Source organism: Panthera pardus, unplaced genomic scaffold (genome assembly GCF_024362965.1).
Source record: "Panthera pardus isolate Hobbes unplaced genomic scaffold, ASM2436296v1 HiC_scaffold_13, whole genome shotgun sequence".
Classification (NCBI taxonomy): Eukaryota; Metazoa; Chordata; class Mammalia; order Carnivora; family Felidae; genus Panthera; species Panthera pardus.
In genome coordinates this window covers 55,832,836-55,855,892 of record NW_026526688.1, presented here as the reverse complement: position 1 = coordinate 55,855,892, position 23,057 = coordinate 55,832,836, and the positions used below count along the sequence as shown (strand labels likewise).

The 23,057-nt window shown below is 36.9% G+C and overlaps 2 protein-coding genes across 4 annotated transcripts in view; one reads left to right on the top strand and one right to left on the bottom strand.

The window, feature by feature from the left end:
- The window catches only part of GALNTL6 (polypeptide N-acetylgalactosaminyltransferase like 6), a 1,197,302-nt gene that overhangs the window by 875,825 nt on the left and 298,420 nt on the right, over positions 1 to 23,057 (top strand). The window lies entirely within an intron of this gene.
- LOC109262420 (polyadenylate-binding protein-interacting protein 1-like) overlaps positions 612 to 23,057 on the bottom strand; it is an 85,223-nt gene continuing 62,777 nt past the window's right edge. Inside the window, exons 2-3 of the mRNA XM_019441002.2 lie at positions 17,959 to 18,010; positions 612 to 990 (exon numbers count right to left, since the gene is read on the bottom strand). Of these exons, the coding sequence (XP_019296547.2) occupies positions 752 to 990; positions 17,959 to 18,001 (282 nt within the window). The 5' untranslated portion in view covers positions 18,002 to 18,010 and the 3' untranslated portion in view covers positions 612 to 751. The remainder of the gene's footprint in view (positions 991 to 17,958; positions 18,011 to 23,057) is intronic.

The following is a 23,057-nucleotide window of genomic DNA, read 5'->3' as shown; positions in this document are numbered from 1 at the left end:
GCCCAGATCATGGGAGATTTCATGATACTTTTACTCTGATTGAAATGGTGAATCATTGCAGGGTTCTGAATAGAGATGTTGAGCCTTCACAATGCAGATAATAAAGTGAAAATAAGCAGTAAGCCCTTTAATAAAGCCTGTTGCAATAATCTAGGCAAGAGATAGTGAAGCTGTTGGTATTTACAGAAACGATAAGAAGCAGTCTGATTCTGGATATATTTTGAAGGTTGTATTAATATCTATTGCTGTGTTGGCAAATTTCCTAAAAGCTTAGGGGCTGGAAACAGCTAATATTTATTAGCTCATAGTTTCTGAGGACCAGAAATCTTGGAGCAGCTTAGCCTGGTGGTTCTGGCCCAGGATCTCCCACAAGGATGCCAGCATCAAGGTTTGGGGAAGAGCTGTGGACATCTCCAGACCAATTTCTGAGCTCATACCCATGGCTGTTAATAAGCCTCTAAAGATCCCCTTCCAAGTTCATTCTCATGCTGTTCCTTTTTTTTTTTTTATTTGATTTATTTCAAAACCAATCGTACTGCAATAAAAAGAGAGGAATTAACTGTACATAATATATAAATATAAACATATGTGTATACATATATACATTTTAAGTTTAAGCTATAGAGAATAAAGTTTCTTTTGGCAGATAGTGTTATGCAACATTAAAGTTGCATACATCAGTAACATAACTCAACATCCTTAATTTGGTCTAAGTGTGACACATTTTCTTCATTTTCTATGTTCTGCCAAATCACCATAACCCAAATTGCTTTATAAAACTGATATGCTGAAATTTGGCTTTATCACTTTCACTTATGCTCTGAGTCCAAACCAAATTGTTATAAGCTTCTTCTGTCTCTGGGTCCATTTCATCATTACCATCATCCAAATATGGATCACCAGCTGCTGATTGGCCTATACCATTTTCTTCATAATCTGGAGTTACTCTTTCAAGTAACTCTTGATACTTCTCTTGGTAATCTGGATCAGCTGCAGTAAAAGGAATACCATCAGATGTATAAAATGTTGGTACATTCACAAAATGGTTGAGAGATCATTTCTAGGTGTTGCTTCTCTGTACATTGATGCTACATTAACTCTATCCTAGCTGCTTCACAACATGGCAGCTGGCTTGCACCAGAGTCCATGGCCCAAAAGAGAACATGAGAAGACACCAAAGATGGAAACCACAATCTTTTTGTAACCTAACCTCAGAAGCAATATCCCATCACTTCTGCATATTCGATTCATTAGTAACATGTCAATAACTCCAGTCCACACTCAAATGGAAGAGATTATACCATGTCATGAATACCAGAAGAAAGGAATCATTGAGGGCCATTTTGTGCCTACCACACAGATAGAACAATAGGATTTTCTGATAGGTAGGATGTGGGTTATGAGGAAAAAGAGCCAGGGATGACTGCAAGGTTTGGGACCTGCACTGCTGGAAGATTGCTGTCCCATCAGCCAAACTGGAGAAGTCTTGGCATGGAGCAGTTTTACAGGGGAAGATGGAAATTTAGTTTTGACATACAGAGCCTGAAATGTCTATTAAATTTCCAGATGCAGATGTTAAGTAAAATATATGAGTCTGGGGTTCAGGAGCTGGAGATAGGGGTGCCACAAGCTTACAGGTGGTCTTTGATGACATAAGGTCACTAAGGAAGAAGATGATAATCAAACTTAAAAATTATCACGCTGCTCTTTTGGTCACATCTATTATGAATATATTTTTTTCAAGAACATAGAATTGTTTTTCATATGGCTCCACAATGAGACAATAGAAATTTTCAAAATAAAATTCAAAGATGGTCAGGTCAATTAAAAAAATTATTGTGTTGTTTGGTAAACCTTGACTAACTTCCTTTTTTTCCCACAGATGTATGTTATTTTAAATTAAATAAGCAGTTCTGAAAACAAATGTTGTGGGTTCTGTTTCTGGTTCTACCATTTATCAGCTGAATAACCTGGCAAATGACTTAACCTGACTCTGCCTCAAGTTGCTTATCTACAAAATGGGAAGAGTGATAATGCCCACTTATAGGGGGATTTGGAGAATAAATTAGTTAATTTATGTAAAGGACCTGGAACAGTGCCCACTACATAATAGGCCTTATGTGATTTTAGCCATTATTATTTTTTTCACTTTTGTTGATTTCCTTACTCAACCTTTAAGCTTCCTTTAAACTTTTGGTCAAAAATCCTTCACTGGTTTCCAAACATCCAACTCTGAGCATATCATAATTTTATAGCTTCTGCTGAACAACACAAAGCAGGTAACATTCCTCTGGAAAGCCTCCATCTAACTTTTCTTTCTTCAAGGCCAATACTCTCAAAATTCTTCAGCTCTTTATTCTGCAGAGAAATTTAGGGACCATCTTTTGTTAATAAATATATCTTAGGGATCTTGTCTTCCACTCTAAGTGGGTTTTTAAGGTGTTTCTTCCGCGGAAAAAATACACAGCTCTTCTGAATGGTATTCTGTTGAATACAATGTTTTCTATCTTCGACTATTAGCTTCTATTATTTATGTCCATTACTCCTTTCTTTTATGTTTTACGCTGGGTGTTTTCATGACTGCATACATGGTCTTCTGTCCCAGTCAAAAGAGGTGATGATCACCTGCAATTTTTTCTCCTTCCCACCTTCTTGGCACCTCTTCCCACCTGTACTGAGACTTCTCAGCCTCAGACCTGCCAGGGCTCAGAGATTCTGACTCCCCTGATCCAGCAAGAGTGGATGCAAGTGCTTGGGGACACAACCAATGCTGAAAAGGGAAAGGTGACAAAGAGCAATGGAAGTGACCCAAAAAGACATGACACAATGCCATTTAGCTGGCTAAAAATGTCTATTGCACACCTAGCAGAAAGCTGCTTTCAGAAACCCATCTTTATTCTCACTAGCCTGATTTCCCATGATCTTCCTTTAAGAAACTCACAGCAAAGGGGCCTGGAGAAGAAAGAAGTGAAGCCACACTCCTTCTCAGACTAAAAGATACAGTTCAGAGATTCCAGGCAGGTGAACTTTGTTTTTGATGTGTTTATTCTCTGAAATGCCTGTGCTGTCTGCAGCCCCCTGCCCCTGCCCATGGCTGCCCCGCCTCCAGAGTAGGGAAAGGCATTCCCTCCACAGAGGAGAGTCCCAAGCAGTTTTTTAAGAAGCCTAGAGACAGTGATGATTTTATACAATGCCCTTGTACAATGACAAAATAAAATTAGGACAAACTATGGAACTAAATGTTAAAAAAATGAACAAGACAATAATAATTAGAAAAAAAACAAGAAAATCATCAGTCATAAAGGGACAGATTGGTAGATTTGATCTATATAACTTAAGACAAAAAAAAAAGGTAAGTAATATTGACCAGAAAAGAAATGGTTACACCCGTGTGACCAGCAGAGCACTAATATACTTGTTATGAAAGAAACTTTCATATTTTAATAAACAATGACAAAGACTAAGAAGTAATGGAAAAGCTGGTGATTCACAAAAGAAAATTTCAAATGACTAATAAACATATGAAAAGCATAAACTTCACTTACAATTAAAGAGTGTAAATTACTTTAATAGATACATCATTATAACTCATAAATTTGGTGATAATTGCTTTTCTAAGATGATTCCTATTGTTGGCAGGGTGTGAGAGAAAGGACCACTCTAATTCTCTGTTGGGGAGCAAAAATTAGAATAATGTTTTTGGAAAGCAATTTGGCAAAATGTTAACAAGATTGTCTCAAATGTCTCAAAAATGTTCTTATATTTTGATTTGCATCTGTCCTTTTATCATGAGGGAATCAGAGATGTGTTAAAAAATATAAGTATAAGGATTTTCACTAGTTTTATTTGTAATAGCCCAAAGTTGCAAACCACCACATGTACGAGAAAAGAAGAAATTAAAATACATTACAGGGAAATGGTATTTTGACACTCAAAAAATAAGAATACAGGGGCGCCTGGGTGGCTCAGGAGGTTGAGCATCCCACTCTTTATTTCATGTCAAATCATCTCTCAGTTTGTAAGATCTAGCCCCGCATTGGGTTCAGTGCTGACAGTGCAGAAACTGCTTGGGATTCTCTCTCTCTTTCCCTCTGTCTCTGCCCCTCCCCTGCTCATGCTGTCTCTCTCTCTCAAAATACATAAACATGAAAAATAAAATAAAATAAAATAAAATAAAATAAAATAAAATAAAATAAAATAAATATAAAAAATAAAATAAAATAAAATAAAATAAAATAAAATAAAATAAAATACAACACCTCTAGACTGGATATAGAAACTTTGAGCTATTTTAACTTGATAAATTAAAATTATCCAACTCTCCCCTTCTGCTTTGGTTCTAGACTTGTAAAATCTGAGTCAAACTTGTTGGGTCTTTATTTAAATTTCCTTTTGTAATTCGCTTCTAGGGAAAGAATGCTTTCAATTTGGAATGTGGGATTAGTATTGGACCCATCTGATTTATACTAATTGATTAAAGTTATTCAATTGACAATTTTTATAAAATGAAATTAAGTTTTCCCAAAATCTATTTATTGATATGAGGAAATATCTAATTTCCTCATACTAATACTGCAAGAAAAAGCAAGACAAAAATCAATATTTATAGTACAATCTCAATTATGTTAAATATTTACTCAGCAATCATTGAATATTCAACAAGTGCTTAATAAGCTCCCATCATATGCCAGGCAACTCATAGGTACAGAGGATACATAGGGTTGGGGGAGGAGAGAGCAGATTGAACCATCTGCCCTCATTGAGCTTGCAAGCTATAGAAAAAGAAACTTCATTAATAAACAAACATGTAAAATAAAAGTATGTCAAATTTCAGTAAGTGCTGTAGGGCAGAATAAGTCAGAGAAGAAAAATAGGGCATACCATATGTGGTAGAAAGAACGTAATTGAATTTTAAAATGGTTGATCAGAAAAAATGTTTAGATGACCTAACAGTTGTATGATTGTGAGAGGGTGAGCCCTGTCTACGAGAAAGCCTTGTAGGCAGATGGAACAGCATGCACAAATGCCTTGGGTGAGAGTTTTCCAATAGGTTCCATAAACGGCATGGAGACCACTGTGGCTGGAGCCGAATGAATGAGGAGAAAGATGTGCAGATCCTTTAGAGCCCCGGAGCACTTGGGAAAGAATCTTCCTTTTACTCTCGATGAGATCAGGAGCTCTTTAAAGATCCCAAGCTAAGTCATGGCACTGACTCAGTAGGCTTGCATTTTTAAAAGATTCCCTCTGATTTCTGGGTTGAATACACATGAGAGAGGCAAAATTGGATGTACGCTAGAAGAAAAGGATGAGGTTCAAAGGTGGATCCAAGGATCCGACCTGAACAACAGGAACAGTGGTGTTGCCACTTCCTGAGGGGAAACAGGTTTGGAAGGAAGTTTATTCAGAACATATTAATGTTCAAATTTTGGCACGATTATTAGATTTCTAAGTGGATGCACTGAATATAAAGTATGGAGTTGGACTTCAAGGACGAGGTTCTGAGCAATAGATTTATGTAATATCAACATAAAAATGGTATTTACAGCCATTAGCCTGGATGCATTCGTGGAAGAATGAGCAGAAAAGAAAAGAGCCCAAGACTGAACCTTTGAACACGGTCCTAAGTTTAGAGGTCACGTTGGTAAGGAGGAAGTAAAGAAGCAGGAGCAATCAGGGAAGCCATAGGAAAATGAGAGTGTGTGATGTCTTGGAAGACAGGGGAAGAGAGTGTTTCAAGAGAAGCTGAGGACTAAGAGTGACCGTTCAGTTTAGCAGTCAGTATTTTTTTCATGAACATGTCTATGTAGGAGTGTAGGGGTGGATGTGTGAGTGCTTGGGTGGGTGTGTTATTAGTATATGAGGCAGACTCTTAGCAGTAGTTGGATATGCATTATTTGTACAGTAAGAAAAAACATATTTCAGTAAACTATAACAATATAAGTCATGAACAGATGTATTATAAGCTGTTTTCAAAAGCTAAATAGTTTTGATGTCAGATTATTGTTTTTCCATTCTTTCCAACTATACATCTTGAATACCATTTTTCGTCTTAAAAAAGCTTAGTGGAAAGAGCAAACTTCTGGTAGTCTCTGAAGAAATAAGAGTTCCTTTTCTCCATCCTGCCTTCATAAAATAACCCCACAAGTTTCCATGTAACATTTATCTCACATAATTTCTGTGTCTGTTGCACCTATAACACAGGATCATTGTATGGATTAAATGAGTTGCAATGTATACAACTTTTAGAATAGTGCTTGGAAACCTGTATGCATTACATAAGCATCACCAAAACTATTCTTTATTGAAAAACTGTAAACAGCAAAACTTTTAAAGAGAAGCTACTGAGGTAGAAGGTCAAGAACACAGATTTTAAAGGTGAACATACCTGAGTATGAATCCCAGTATGAATCCCAGACCTGGAGCACACCATATGACCTCTGGCTCAATTTCTCTGTCTATAAAGTGACTTTATACTCCCTGATGGACTGGTATGTTGGGATCCTTAGAGAATGCAGTACACCTGTGTCTTGGGTGGTGTATAATGTTTACTTGTCTTTATAAGAATTTATATTTGAATATTTATTAACTTATGATATATGTGCATTTCAGCCACGGCTCTTTTTCCCTTAGGCAACTCTGTAAGAAATTTAATATTTCTATCTCCTGTGTTATTCATAGTTCTCCGGGAAAACAGAACCCATAAGTTGTATAAATAGAGAGAGAGAGAAATTTCATTTTAAGGAATTGGCTCACACAATGATGGAGGCTGACTTTAAAATCTACAGGGAAGGGTGGCAGGCTGGAGACACTGGAAAGAGGTAATTTTGCAACTCAAGCCTGAAGGTGTTCTACTAGCAGAATTCCCTCTTGCTGGGGCAAATCAGTCTTTCATTCTATTTAGGCCTTCAACTGATTGGATGAGGCCCACTCACCCACATTACAGAGGACATTCTGCTGTACTCAAATTCCACCTATTTATTTATTTGTTTCTTTCTGTCTTTATTTAATGTTTATTCATTTTTTTATTTAAAATTTTTTTAGCATTTATTTATTATTGAGAGAGAGACAGAGCATGAGCATGGGAGGGGCAGAGAGAGAGGGTGACAGATGATCCAAAGTGGGCTCTGCTGAAAGTAGAGAGCCTGATGTGGGACTCAAATTCACAAACCATGAGATCATGACCTGAGCCAAAGTCAGATGCTCAACCAACTGACCCAGGTGCCCCTCAAATTCCACCAATATAAATGCTAATCTTTTCCAAAAGACACCCTCACTGAAACATCCAGAATAATATTTAACCACATATCTGGGCACCGTGACCTACCCAAGTTGACATATAAAATTAACCATCACATGTCCTTTTTATAGGAAAGCAAGATGCTCACCACAGTCTCACCAAATCATAATGGCCTCTAGCCAAAAACCAGGGATTCTGCCTAAACCAATTCTTTATAATCAGTCACCAAGGCCTATATATGGTTCTCTTAAATGGATCTCAAATCCATCCCTAATCTCCAACCCCACTGTCATTGTCTTGGTTAAACCCGTCATCGTCTCTCATCTTTACTAATGCAATAGTGTTGGCTTTTTAAACTGCAGATCTTTCTAGTTAGACTCAAGTCTGAATGCAGAGAGCTATTCCAGAAAACAAACTGAGGGACAAAGACCATGTGTTGTTAAATCATACTCTTTGCCCATATTTTTCATCTTCCTCCTGCCATCTTCCTTTTTCTGTCTCAGTTGTTTTATTTTCATCAAGTTAGTGAGCTTTCACTATCCCTTCACTCAGCCCCTCAGAGAAAGAAGCCTTGCTTGGCTTTCTCTCACAGCTTTACATGCATGATACAATATTCCTAAATTATAAGGTAATTTTATTGACATATAATTGATGTATAATATTATGCTTCAGGTGTAAGACCTAGTGATTCAATATTTATATGCATTACAAAATGATCACCATGGTAAGTCTGGTTACCATCTTCATGATGCAAAGCTTTAACAATATGATCGACTATATTCCCCATGCTGTATATCACATCCCCATGACTTATTTATTTTACAGTTGGAAGATTATACCTCTTAACCCTTTCACCTATTTAGTACATCCCCCCTCCTCTGCCCCCTCTGGCAACCATCAGTTTGTTCTTTGTCTCTACAATTTTATCTCTGTTTTGTTCCCCTTGTTCATTTGTTTTGCTTTTTAGACTCCATATTTAGATATAAGTGAAATCGTATATTTGGTGAGATAACTACCTTTTAGAGCCACTTGTGAGACCAAGTGGTTAAAAATAAAAGCTGTCTTTTGTCACATCACTAGCTGCTGTGTAAATTTGATCTCTTTACTAAGACTCTAAGTCCCAGTAGGTCAAGGGCTCCCACGTGCTTCCCTCAGCACTTAGCTCAGGGTCAGGCATTTAAGAGCTGCTAATAACATTTTGTCTAATTAAAGGAATAGAGGGAGACAGAATGGTTTAAGATAAACTAGGGATTTTGATACCTGTGCATGCACACGCACGAATACATACACACACACACGAACACCTGTTTGCTGATTCGGATTTTATTACTTAACTATTAGCTCTTGGGCAAGGAACTTCACTAATTTTAGCCTTATCTACAAAATGAGAATCATAATGATCATAACACCTACCTGAGAGAGCAGAGAAGGACTTAATATTTCAGAGGGAGGCTTAAAAATGGATAGCTAACAATAGGAACTCTGCCTGCCCACTATAACATTTGAAGAAAATAAGCAATATAATGCATTTGGACCATGCATTGTTTACAGTCGTCTCTGAACATATATTAGTTCCTTTCCTTCCTCCTTCCTTCAATAAATAGTCTCACTTGGACATAAGTGATAACACAAGTTAATGTCTGCGGTTTTAGTCAACATACAAAAAAATGTGAATTTGAAATCCAAAACTGCATTTTAAAAATGGGTAAAATATGGGGAACCTGGGTGACTCAGTCGGTTAAGTGTCTGACTTTGACTCAAGTCATGATCTCACGACTCATGAGTTCGAGCCCTGCACCAGGGCCTGGAGCCTACTTCAGGTGCTCTGTCCCCCTCTCTCTGTGCCCCTTCCCTACTCGCGCTCTGTCTCTCCCTCCCTCTCTCAAAAATAAATAAAAATAAATGTTAAAAAAATAAAGATAAGTGTTAAAAATTTTTAAGTGGGTAAAAAAATATATTTTGCGTTATTTTCCAAAAGGCCTGGAATTTTTTTATATTGATTGTTATAAGATACTCATTAAAGAAAAAGCAGAAAGTTAATTACACAAGCAGATGAGCACCAGCCTATTGAACACCAATACTGTTTTGTATCATATTTCACTGCACTGCACCAACATTTGTTTTTATTTATTTATTTATTTTTTCAATATATGAAATTTATTGTCAAATTGGTTTCCATACAACACCCAGTGCTCATCCCAAAAGGTGCCCTCCTCAATACCCATCACCCACCCTCCCCTCCCTCCCACCCCCCATCAACCCTCAGTTTGTTCTCAGTTTTTAAGAGTCTCTTATGCTTTGGCTCTCTCCCACTCTAACCTCTTTTTTTTTTTTCCTTCCCCTCCCCCATGGTCTTCTGTTAAGTTTCTCAGGATCCACATAAGAGTGAAACCATATGGTATCTGTCTTTCTCTGTATGGCTTATTTCACTTAGCATCACACTCTCCAGTTCCACCCATGTTGCTACAAAGGGCCATATTTCATTCTTTCTCATTGCCACGTAGTATTCCATTGTGTATATAAACCACAATTTCTTTATCCATTCGTCAGTTGATGGGCATTTAGGCTCTTTCCATAATTTGGCTATTGTTGAGAGTGCTGCTATAAACATTGGGGTACAAGTGCCCCATGCATCAGTACTCCTGTATCCCTTGGGTGAATTCCTAGCAGTGCTATTGCTGGGTCATAGTGTAGGTCTATTTTTAATTTTCTGAGGAACCTCCACACTGTTTTCCAGAGTGGCTGCACCAATTTGCATTCCCACCAACAGTGCAAGAGGGTTCCTGTTTCTCCACATCCTCCCGACATTTGTTTTTAAACAGACAGAAAATAGAGAAAGGTTGGAATTGAGGAGTCTGTTTCCAATTGTGTAAGAACCCATTCTCCATCAGTTACATCTTGTTTTGGAGTCTGCAGCCTTTCAGAGCACACGCAGGATACTGTTGACTTTTTGCTTCTCAAGGGGGTAGCATGGGTAGCTTGGAGGAATCCCCATGAAGGGAAGTGTTAATCACCATCACGGTGCCTGATCCACCTTACAACAAGCAGTCTGCTCCCAGCCATGTGGCAGTGAGAAGGTTCTGGAACAAAATAGACTCTGCTATATTAAAGAGAATGACCCCAACAAATGTCAAGCAGTGTGCAGCTCTGTAAAGTTTAAAATGCCTGAAATACTTGCTGATTCAGATACTCATCACTATTGTATGCTGGTCTTTTGAATGGCTATATTCTGAATTTCTTTTCAACCACTGTTTCTAATCTAATAACTGTTTTAATTTACCAAAGAAGGAATAAAAGGAAAGGTGTTCAATTGGAAAATAGGATGAGCGAAGTGGAGAGGATACAGAACTGCAAAACTCCAGTTAGGACAGAACCAACTTTTTCTGAAAATTGCTTAGCCAGTGGAGCCCCGCAGTCAATTAATTTGGTTATAGTTCAGTGCTTTACAGACAGAACCCTTCAATCAATACATAGGTCTTTTTAAATTACTTGTTTGAAATTCAGTATCAGGAAAGAAGTAAGGTAGATGGCGAGAAGGAACAGGAGGGCCTTTTGATAGCAATTAGTGAGTATACGAGCCATGCTATCTTAAAATATGTTACAAAAGTTTCTAAATCTTGCGTTTTAACATGATAACTGTCTGTGATTCAAATATAAACTTTTCTGCATTTGAAGGACCTAGAACAGTGAGGTATGCCACTGATATTTCTGATTCTCCAGAATATTCCTTTTTTTCACCACTACTAAACCTGACAACTCCAAGTCTGACATTTGCCCCAACAAGAGGGGGAAAATAAATCAAATCCTATATAACAGGTCAGTAAGATCCATTAAAACCTTCTGGTTTCCAGCTTACACACAATGTCTAACTACTTTAACCAAAACAAATAACAAAAACAAAAAAACAAAACAAAAACAAAAACACAACAACCAAAGAAAACCTTGTAAACCCACTATTTGAAAACAAACTTTTTTTAAAATTTTTTAGGCTCTAGTATGATTTAGACTGGCTCTTTTATCAGGCAGAATTCAGAAAAACTTATATGGGCATTGTTCTTTATGAAGGTAGTGAGAAAAGTGACATCACTCAGTGTGTGTGTGTGTGTGTGTGTGTGTGTGTGTGTGTGTAGAAAAACCAGTGTGCTATGCTCCTGTGATCTCTATCTTGTTTCTGTTAGAATAAGAAAGGCCAGAACGAAGACTGCAGATTTTGTTATAACAGACAGAGATACTGACCTGAGGATGTAAGAAATAAGGTCTGTGGATGCATTTTGAGACGTACAACGTACTCTCCAAATGTAAGGAAGTCGTGTTATTGTATTGCTATTGTTATTACTCCTATTATTTATAAATAACCAGAAGAAAGCAAACATATGGCTTTGCATTCAGAGAACAGTTGGTCAGGAACATATTTTCTAACATTTCAGTACATAGTTAATTTCATTATAAAAAGACATTTTTAATTAACAGTTCTGTTTAAATACCAGGGCTTAATTTATTTTCTACTTTTTATAATGGTAAAGATAACTAACTGATCCTGTTTGTGTCAGTTAAAACCATTTCCAGAGATAGATCAGGCTGTGTTCCTGGTGTTAGGCCTTGAATACCTCTGTAGAAAAAAAATATGATGAACTCTTTATAACCTTGTGTATTACTTTATTTATTTATTTATTTTTTTAAATTTTTTTGATGTTTATTTTTGACAGAGAGAGACAGAGACAGAGACAGAGCATGAATGGGGGAGGGTCAGAGAGAGAGGGAGACACAGAATCTGAAACAGGCTCCAGGCTCCCAGCTGTCAGCTGTCAGCACAGAGCCTGACACGGGGCTTGAACTCACAGACAGCGAAATCATGACCTGAGCCGAAGTTGGACGCTCAACCGACTGAGCCATCCAGGCACCCCTTGTGTATTACTTTAAACACACTAAGTATACTATGTTATGTCACAAAGTAATTGTTTAATGGAAAACTGAAGTAGTAAGTCCTAAATAAATTCGTGTACTTTTTTTTTAATGTTTATTTATTTTTGAGAGAGAGACAGAGACAGAGAGAGACAGAACACAAGCAGGGAAAGGGCATAGAGACAGGAAGACAGAATCTGAAGCAGGCTCCAGGCTCCGAGCTGTCAGCACAGAGCCTCGTGTGGGGCTTGAACCCATGAACCATGAGCTCATGACCTAAGCTGAAGTCAGATCCTTAGCCAACTGAGCCACCCAGGCACCCCTCTTGTACTTTGTACTTTATCCATAGATTGGCATTCAGATGCTATGAATGGTACCAATAGAGACATCACTTAGAAGTTAAGAAATAAATCCTCTAGGCCAGTAGATCACAACTGGGGCAATTTTGTCCCCACTCCCACCCCCACCCCCACTAATGGAATATTGGCTATCTTAGGAAACATTTTGATCATCACAACTAACTGAGGCAGGTGCCGGGGGCAACTAGTGATGTCCTACACGCATCCAATACAGGACAGCCCACACAATCAAGTAGTTTGGACAAGCTAGTCCTACATGTCGATAGTGCCTAGAATGAAAAGCTCTGCTCTAGGCCAGTGCTACTCAAAATGTGGTTCATGGACTAGCTGCCAGTCTCTCTGGCAAGTCTATCTGACAAGATAAGGAACTTGCATCAAAGCTATGTCATGGAGCAACAGTTCAGCTAATATATATATTTTTTATACTAAGATTTTCTCAATGAAGGGAACCATGTATTGATTTACATTCTGAGACAAGCTCCTTATCTTCTGGATGGCTGGCATTTTGAGTAGCACGCTTCAGGCTGAAAGTTCCCAATAGTTGCTTTGGATAGTTGTTGCTCATTCCCAGGAGCTGGCCCATGATTTCTGAGGGATTTTGAGTTTCCTGAACCCATAGCAATACAACTTTGGATGACCCCAGGGAAGTGCTTCCCCAACCTTAACTTCTTTTTTTTTTTTCTGTGTCACAACTAGAAACCAATTCAGATCATCTTAAACTCACCAAAGCAGAAGTTATGTTTTGTCATAGCTACTTCTATTTCAGATAATTTTTGATTTGTACAGTTTTCTAAATGCTTGCCATGGTTTTTGCATTTTACAAGTGCATATATTATAGTCAGTCTCACTATGGAAAAGGCAATTTAAGCAAATTAGTTTGTTGTCTTTCATAATAGTTTCCCAATTTTTTTAAGAGAATAAATGTTTTGAGTTTATCTAATTTTTCATGTACTATGTATTTTACACATATTAAAAGGTGCTTAATAAATAATAACTATCTACTGATACAACTGATTTCAAAATCATGGTTTTAAGTAGACACAAAATGCAAAATTTTGTGGATGGCTCCATACGTTAATAATTTTAATAACTAAATCCCTGGGACTTAGCACAAATGATATCTTGCAAGCATTAAACATTAATGACACATTATGTGAAAATATAGCATTAAGCTAAAAGAAATTCATTTTATTTGTCAGTAGCCAAAATAAAGCCCTACCCAAAACACTTCAAAATTTTAAGCCATCTTCTGAAATTTTCTAATAATACCAACATTGGATTTATACCAATAAGAGGCACCATCCTAGAAAGAACTTGCTACTTAGGCATTCTAGTAAATCATGTCATCATGAGGAAAGCTCTATTTACTACACCTGACTCAAATTTGATCCTCATTAAATTAGACCAAAGGTCATTTCCTAAAGAATGAACATCAGGTGTTCAATGTGCTAAATCCAATACCCATGAGCTACAACATATTGGCCAAAATGAATGCTAGATAGTTGTAGAGAATTAATAAAGATGCCAGGTGAGTACCGATTGATGGGGTGTTAGGAGAGAAAAAAATGAATATAATCCTTATATGCCTTTAGAAATCCCAGTTGAATGAAAATACAGTATGCCAGATTACTACTACAACGGTTCCCACCACCACTGCGTAACATACATGGACACAACACACAGATGCTGGAATCCAACATATGAAGCCTTAGAAAATAAAAGGTCTCTAAGCCCTGAATGCAACTGATGCTATAAACCTATTTATTGACTAAATGATATCCTGCTGGCTTGAAAAATTAATACATTCTCCAAAAAGTCTTAATGGATCTCCAGGAATATACCTAAAAGGAGAAAAAAGCCTGAGGAGACGTTAAAGGACCAATAAATCACAGTAAAGTCTCCTGTAGAGGCTAGATGTATCTGTCTCTCTGTATGTATACGTGCTTCTCATTTTTTCTTCCAACGATTGATTTACCAGTTCATAATAAGAAGTGAATGTCATCAGTTACTCAGCTGGGAAAGCTTTTAAATATATACAACCACAGTTTCAAGATTACAAATGTAAGTAACAGGGCTGGAGTGTCCTATTAAGAATGTTTACATCTGCTAAAAACTAACTAGGTGGCAAAATGAATTGTTTTATATACATCTATTCAAATTACGGTTAGAAAGATTGTGACCTATTAGCAACTGAATAACTGTAGCTCTGTTGTGCACATATTTAGAGAATTTACTTCATCATGATAATTCATGATTTTAAAAAAGGTGAAGTTTTTTAAGTTGTAATTTTTTGTTAAATATACATGTATTAGTTCACACATTGTTATACCATAATTACAAAAAGAAATTATACAAAAAAAAATCATCAAGCATATATATAAAGCTCTTCAAAATTAACAACTCAATGAAAACACTCTTCAATTTCTATGAAGTTTAAGTTATAACATCATACTGGACAAATAGCTAGAATTACCTCCTTTGGAAAGCATCAAAAGGAGTTACCCTTGTGGGTTCATTTTCATGTAATTGCATAATAATATATACATTTAAATTATAGTTGAGCACAGTTTAAAAGAGAAACTAGTAATTAAATTAACCCTCTCTGCTTTCATAAAAAGGAGACATATTCAAAATGATTCAGATCTGTCTACATGTCTGAAGCTCAGATCCAAGCAGAAATTTTCAAAATGCAGGCAATGTAAAAAAATGTTTTCAAGTCAGAAAAATCTGAGTTTCAATCCATGCCCTGTCGCTTATTTAGTTGGGTGACCTAGAACCAATTACAATATTCCTTTGACCCTCAATATTCTCATTTGTAAAATGAAGCACATGACACTTTTTTATAAGTGGAAAGTAATTGAGAGAATGTACTAAATACACCTAGCCCAATATCAGGCATACGTTATGAAAAAAAAAAAAAAAAAAAAGTCTGCCTTCTCTCCTTTCTGTAAGCCATAATGCCACTAGAACAAGTTGATATGAAGATTTCCTAACTTCTAAATGCAAGTAGACAATTGAAATAACGTACTTGACTCAGGAAGGGGGTGAGGTTGGGGTGCCAGGGTGATGCATTTGGTTAAGGTCCACTCTTGACTCAGGTCAAGATCTCACAATTATAGGATTGAACCCCCGCATTGGAGTCTGTGCTAAGCCTGGAGCCTGCTTGGAATTCTCTCTCTCCCTCTTTCTCGGCCCTCCCCTGCTCATGCGCACGCCCACATGTGCTCCCTATCAAAATAAATACATATTTTAAAAATAAAAAGGAAGGAGGTGGGGTTGAGAACAGTTTGCCAAGACTATAGGTCAAGATGTATTTTTATGTAATTTATTATTGTTATAAGTAACCAATTTGCCAAGAGGTTTCTTCCCCCCCTCTGGAACACCAGAATAGTATTCAAAGTGAAAAGTTTTGCCAAAGTAATATAAACAAAAATAAAAATAGCTGACCACATTAACTTTTTGTCAAGCTAGTTGAGGATATATAAACAGTCGTGTTGGATCTGAATGGCCTGATTTAATGTGTGTCTCTTTACCAGTAAAGAATCAGAAGAGGATTTGACCTCTCACTGCTAGCCTAAGTTAGAAGATTATTTCCACTTAGTCTACCCCTCACTTCTAAAGAAGTTATGTGTGTGCTCGTTTTTTATCCTTTTTATTTTTACTTTAATTCTAAGAGAAATAAAATCGTCTAGGGTCATGTGCTCTAAGTATTGCATGTCACCACAGAAATGGCAGAAGGAAACATTAAATATTTCCCCTTTATGTCTCTATGTTCGGGCACTATAAAAATGCATCCGATAACAGAGAAAGGTCAATACAAAGGATGGTGAGATCGTTTGAAAAAATTGGGAGGATACCTCTAAACTGCTTTGTGAATTTAAAATGCTATGGCATAAATGTCACTTATTGGAGGCCATAATAACATTTGAAAAGATTCTGAACCAAGACAGTCATGGATTTTATTTTCAGCATCTTTCTTTAACATCTGTTCCATGATGATAACCCTTGGAAACCGCATACTTGGAAGAAAAGTCAGGGTCAAAAGAAAGGGGGGAGAAAATACAAGAAGAGAATTTCTGCAAAGGTATTGGTATCCTTTGAAGCAACTTCTCTGCATGAAAAGCAGGAAATAAGAAACAATCTTCCTGGAGTCTTAAAATTAGATTTTCTGCAGAAATAACAGAAACCTTAACGCAGAAAGGAGGTTTTTCAAGTTTCAAAAGACATACGAAAAACCGTCAGGTGATTTCAATCTTCAGTTTTCCTCAAAATCTTCCTTCGAGATAGACTATAACCAGGTGTCAATAGAGTTGGTAACAGCCAATGTCACCATTTTTGTGTCTATGTGACCTAGCATGACAGAATCATTAAGGCTTTACAATTCTAGGATACATTTAACAGTGGGTTGTACGGCATTCTTTGTCAGCTCAAATGAATGCTCTGAGTAGATAAACACGCTAAATGACCGTCATTAGATTCATCCAAATCAATACTTTATTTGGTCTTTTTAGATGCAGGTGCACCAAACAGCGTTCACTCTGCTTCTCGTTCTCCCTAATCAGGCACTGCATATGCAATAGAGCTAGAGTGGTGGGGATAATGAAGTTGTATTAAGCATTATTCCAAGACCGTACTGTCAGCATCATTAGGGCTTTGCTAAATAGGAGAATTTTGTTGCTTAGTTACACAAATATTGCAATGGAGGTGGCAGAAGGCTATTTTTCTTTTTCTGAAATCATGACTCCCTAATTCACTTTCCGTCCTGCAAGAACAGGATTCTGATTAATGATGTGGCTCCCTTCTGACAATGTGGTCAGCCTACCTTTTGTATACCCAGCAAGGTACAAACCAAATCTCATTTGTATTAGAAATCTTTGTCTTAAATGCATTCAGCTTTCTTATGTTTTCATCAGCCTCCCCACTAAAATTGAAAGCAGTGTCATTACAATACCACAGTCCAGGTGTAATTGTATGTAAATCCCCTCAAAAAAGGGTGGGGCTGCATCTCTAAAATGGATATTTGCATATGACCGGAAAGACATAGGTCCGATAGGTACATATAAGCAAAAAACAGCAATGGCAAGGTAATACCTCTTCCCAGAATACCCATTTACAAAGCATTTATAAAGTTGGACAAAACTTTAGGATGATCTTAAGTTTTAAAAGCAATCATTCAAATATGTCCCTTGATACCACTGAGACATCTCAGTATAAACATCATCTCTCCACTTTCATAAAACAACTTGACTGGTTTTCTTTCCTCTCTCTCTCCCTGTCCTAACTCCACTCTGTCTTATTCCCATTTATTCTCTCTATTTCTCTCTCTCTTTCTTTCTTGTTCTTTCTCTCTGCAACATCTTGATATAAAAGTACATGTGTGAATATACACATGAAAATGCAAAAATAAAAATATAAGAAGAGATCAGAAACCATATAGAAGACAGAAAAAAATATTCTTACCTGTAACATAATTACAGTTGAATTCTAAAATTGGCTCTGGCATTCCGGTCAGCTAAGGCAAAAAGAAAAACATCATTGAGCTTTGAATACATTTCATGCTAATTTGAGTGAACACATACTTTTTCCAGAAGTAAAAGTCAGGAAGAATTTAGCAAACATGTTAGAGAGTTGGCACACGTATTAGTTTTTTATTCCTGTCATAACAATCTGCACAAACTTTGTGGCTTACAACAACACAAATTTATCATCTTTCTGTTGCAGAGGTTAGAAGTTTGATGTGGGTCTCATGGGGCTAAAATCAGGTGTCAGCAGAAATATGTGCATTTTGGAGACTCTAAAGGAGTCCCTTTCCTTGGCTTTATGACTTTTAGAGGCTTCCAACATTGACTCCTGTATCTCTTCCCCCATCTTCAAAGCCAACAAAGTTGTATCTTTCTGACCATTCTTCCATGGTCATATTTCCCTCTCTCCACAGCCAGGAAAGATGTCATTAGGTTGGGCCCATCAAAAAACCCAAGATAATCTCCCCTTCTTGATGTCCTGAATTTAATCATGTAGACATATTCACAGTGGCTGGGAATGAGAAAGTGGACATCTTGCACAGCTATTATTGATCACAGTATGGTATCATTTTTTAAAAAACAGAGGATCTCAAATCCCAGACCTGGGTTTGTATACTGCCTCCTTCATTTACTAGCTGTGTGGCCTTGGGGAAGTTATTTAACCTCCTGAGCCTCAGTTTTCTCATCTGATAATAGGAAATTATAATATTGAACCGAAGGTGTTGTTGTGTGAAATGTTGATGTCAAATGCTTAACACAGAGCTCAATAAATCATGGATATTATTGTTTTTGTGGATCCTTATCAATTCTTGATAAAAGCTAATAGACCTAAGCTTATGTAGCCCTAGCATACTTTTTTTTCTATTTATTTAACTTGACATCCAGAGAGAACTTTTAGAGTGCTCTGAGGAATGGATGGTTAATGTGTTGTATAGATTCCTTCTCTTAAAAACCTCATTGCTTCAACCACATTTTTGGCAGGTTCTGTATCACAATCAATTAAGTTTCAGCTCCTTGGTACATGTCCAAAGTGTGGGTATTATGTATTATTGATAATAGAAAAATCCATTCACTTTAGATATCAAAGAGTAAAGTGGCAGGTTTAATATTCTTTTTGTGAAAAATAAACAGCCTGACATAAATTTTCTTCCAGAAAAAAATTCGTACCTTGTGAACCACAAAAGTACCTGTGAACAGGGCCAGGCATTTTCTCAACAAAGCTCTGGGTCTGGCCAAATGCCAGAACAAGCAGCCATTTGAAACAACTGGAGAGATAGATTGGACCTGGCGAAGGTCATATGTCATCATGTGTGAGCAATCTTCTATTACCCTCCTGCTACAGGAGGGCAAATGGCACCCTCCTGAACTCCCAATCCAGCACACTATTACTCAAATCAACTTCACCCTATAAAACCAATCACTTCTAATGCTATTTAGAAATGACTCTTGATTTATTTTTCTCAATTTCCCCCACCCACATTATCACTCCTTCATTCCAAGTCATCATTCTCTATTATTCAAGGTACCAATTAAAATTTATTCAAACTTAAGCAACAGAAAATCCAGCCAACAGTGGATTCAACAAGATAGGGTTTGCTTTCCTCATGTAACATAAAATCTGGAGTTGAGAAAGTTAAGCAGTAATGATCAATCAGGGATTATCAAAGACCCTGAGTCATTCAACTTTCCTGTTCCCCCATCCCTCCTGGGTAGCTTTCCTGTTCATTTTACAAGATGGTAGCCACATCTACACACATTCCAATCACATTTCAGGCAGGAAGAAGGGTAAGGGCAAGAGGCTGAAGACACACTCTGTTATCAGGGTACCTTTCAAGCAGTGTTCCCAGAATCCTGATTTAGTGATTTTTGCTTACATATAATTGGTCAAAACCATGTCCACTGCAGCCTGGGAAGGAGAATATTAGTAGTTGGGCACCATGCTGCCCTGACAAAGTCAAGGTTCTGTTACTGCCACACCTGGTCTAGCGCTGTAGCATAGATTCCTAATCCACCAACCTGACACCAATGACCTATGCACTGTGCTTAACCCTTCCCATTGGCATTAAATCTAAGAAACAAAACCATACTTAAAATGGACTTTGGCTCTTTTTTCCCAGTGTGTTTGTCCCAACATCATCATCATACCATATTAAGATACATCATGATTTCATTCTAACTTATTTCCACAGATGTATCTCCCACCTCATTCCCCCTACATTTCAATCACACTAAATTTATCATTGTTCTAATCCAATATGCTTCCCTGCTTCTGTATCTTTGCCTCTATCTAAAATACCCTTCCCCTTGTGTTTTTTTCAGACAACATCCCATTGGTATTTTAAGACCCATCATGAATGACACCACTTTCGTGAAGCTTTTCCAGATTCTATCTATGGTAGCCTTTGCAAAATTAATTGTATTATACTTTTCCTGTTTCCAAGTGTCTCCCACCTTCATAGTCCGAGATTCCTCAAATCAAGTCTGCCTATACTTTTTTTGACATATAGTAAATCCTCAATATACTTATGTAATAATTGATTAGATAAATTGATGAATTAAGAAGATATATAAGTAGTCAAGAGCTAAAGAATTGACAGTTTTATATGTCAAAATATGGTAATAGATCTCAAGTTGGAGGAAAAGATAGGAAAGAATCAGAGACTCAGGGAAGGGAAAAAGAAGTAAGAGGTCAGGGACTCACCCAAGGAATTTGGGATTAAAGAATCAGAAGTTGAAATCCAAGGATCTGAGCACCAAGAACATGAACAAGAAAGGAAACTGACTATGAACCAGAGTGTGAGTCAGATGCTGGCTGAACTGTCTCTTTCCCAGGACACCTAGATATGATTGTGTTGAAAGATTAACTGAGGTACATTAATATTTTCAAGTGTGTATTGAGCGTACCTCAAAATGGGGCAGCACTAAACTAAAAATGGCTGGAAGCTAGTAAAGAGGTTTTTATAGAGAAGACATGGAAGCAAAGCAAGAAAATTATTTGATTGGCTCTAGCTTAAGGAGGTTTTGCCTTATTTGGGAAAGCTTAGTTAACTGACTAGTTGATGTGAGGTTTCATTTTCTCAGACTTGAGTGCATTGACTGGCTAAGGTTTTAGTTTGCTTACATAGACTGCCAAGGCATTAGAGACACTCTGTCTAAAGGCCTCATTTTATTACTTTAATAATTGGTTTAAACCAACTTTCACACCCTATGGAAGTGATAATCTCCTCCCATAGCTAAAATTTTCTGGATTTTCCTGAATGTTTTTTTCTGTTTTCCAAGCTTTTGTTTGTGCTCAATTAGTTAGGGTAATGGGTTATTTTTCTATTCCATATAAAAACTTAAATGTAAGTCTCCCCCTTTTCCTCAGTTTTTCAGAAAATCCATTTAACAAGTTATTTGCATATATAGTAGACATATCTGTGGGGACTCATAAGGATTTTAATTACAAAAAATCAAAGTAACTTCTAACAGAATATTAAATTCCCCTGGTTCTAAGTCTTTTGGTCTTCACAACGCCCCCAAACTTTTTCAGTTTTGCCACATCTCAAGCTCCACACAATCTTCTGGTTTCAGAAATCCAAATCTCCCTTAGCATACCAGGCAAAACATTACTACTCCTAGATGTAGCACAAGGTCCATTTTGCATATCTAAATCCAACAATGATATATGCAGCAGATCGAAGGAGCTTTTGATATATTTGAAGCCATGTACCATCAAAGATGATTGAGGTTATAAACAGTAAACATTTTCCGACTTAAGCCAAAACTTCTGACAGATTTTATCCTTAGCTTAAGGTGAACATCAGGTTGAAAACGTACCCAAAGTTGTACATTCGCTATAGCAAGGTTAGGGCTGGGCTTAGAGCTTCTTGACAAATTTTGAAAGATCTTGTGTTCTGCCTCAAAAAGGTCTGGATTTGGCTGATGAATAATAAGCATCAGTTTCTTCATCAATGAAAAATAAATTGATGTATTCATTCTATGAATATTTATTACATTTCTACTATGTCCCACACAATATTCTACGCTTGTAGATAAAGCAGTGAATAAGCAAGATCAAATTCTTACTCTCATATAGCTTAGACATTTAGGGATCATAATTGTACCTACATCATAGAGGAAACTGTGAGGATTAAATTACAAAATGCATGAAATATCCTTAGGATGCTGCCTGGCAGTTCTAATCGTAGAACTTCAACTATTATTACTATATCAGAATATTATATCCTGATAAGAGCACATGATCAAACAATAGTAGTAAAGCAAAGGATAGGAGAGTTCTTGAGAATCAGGGACAAAAATAATGGAAGCTTATCTTGATTCACTCAATTCAAGACATATTTATCAAGAGCATATTACATGCCAAGTACTGTTCTAGGAGCCTGAGATACAGATGTGATCAAGAAAGAAAAAACTTAAGAGGTGTCACAAAATATTTCTTATCTGATGTAGAAGGTCCCTATTTTATCTGTAATAGCCCCTGCTTCAGCGAGCTGAACTGACATGTCAAGCAATGATCCAATGTCAGGTCGTGTTCATCCAAAATCACTTTTAGCATCTCTGTCAACATCCATTTGGTGCAATCATTCTCCAAGAGAGATAAACTTTTAGTAAACAAGTATGAATGATTCTGTCAAAGGAGAAAGAAATTCTACTGACACATACACTAAAACCTTGATAAACCATGGAAAATTACAAAACATGTATAAAATGAGGTTAAAAGTATTTAAGTCACAAAGATTTCAAGTTCTTATCTCTCAGATGCCATCCTGTGTCATTGCAATTTATGGTTTTTGACCCAAGCTCCCTATGTGCTCGCAGAAAAATCTACTGCCTCAAGAAACAACTTGTAGTAATTCACAAGTCTCTTCCATCTAAATTAGTCTGCAAAAGTCACACAGTTGAAAGCACAAAGCTACTGGTCCCATCTGTCCCCATCTTTTCAGGGACTGCCAAATCGCAAGAAAGGGAGACTATTAACAAATGAGAAAATAAAGGTAGTAAATAATCTCAGAAAATATTCAGCTTCACTGATAA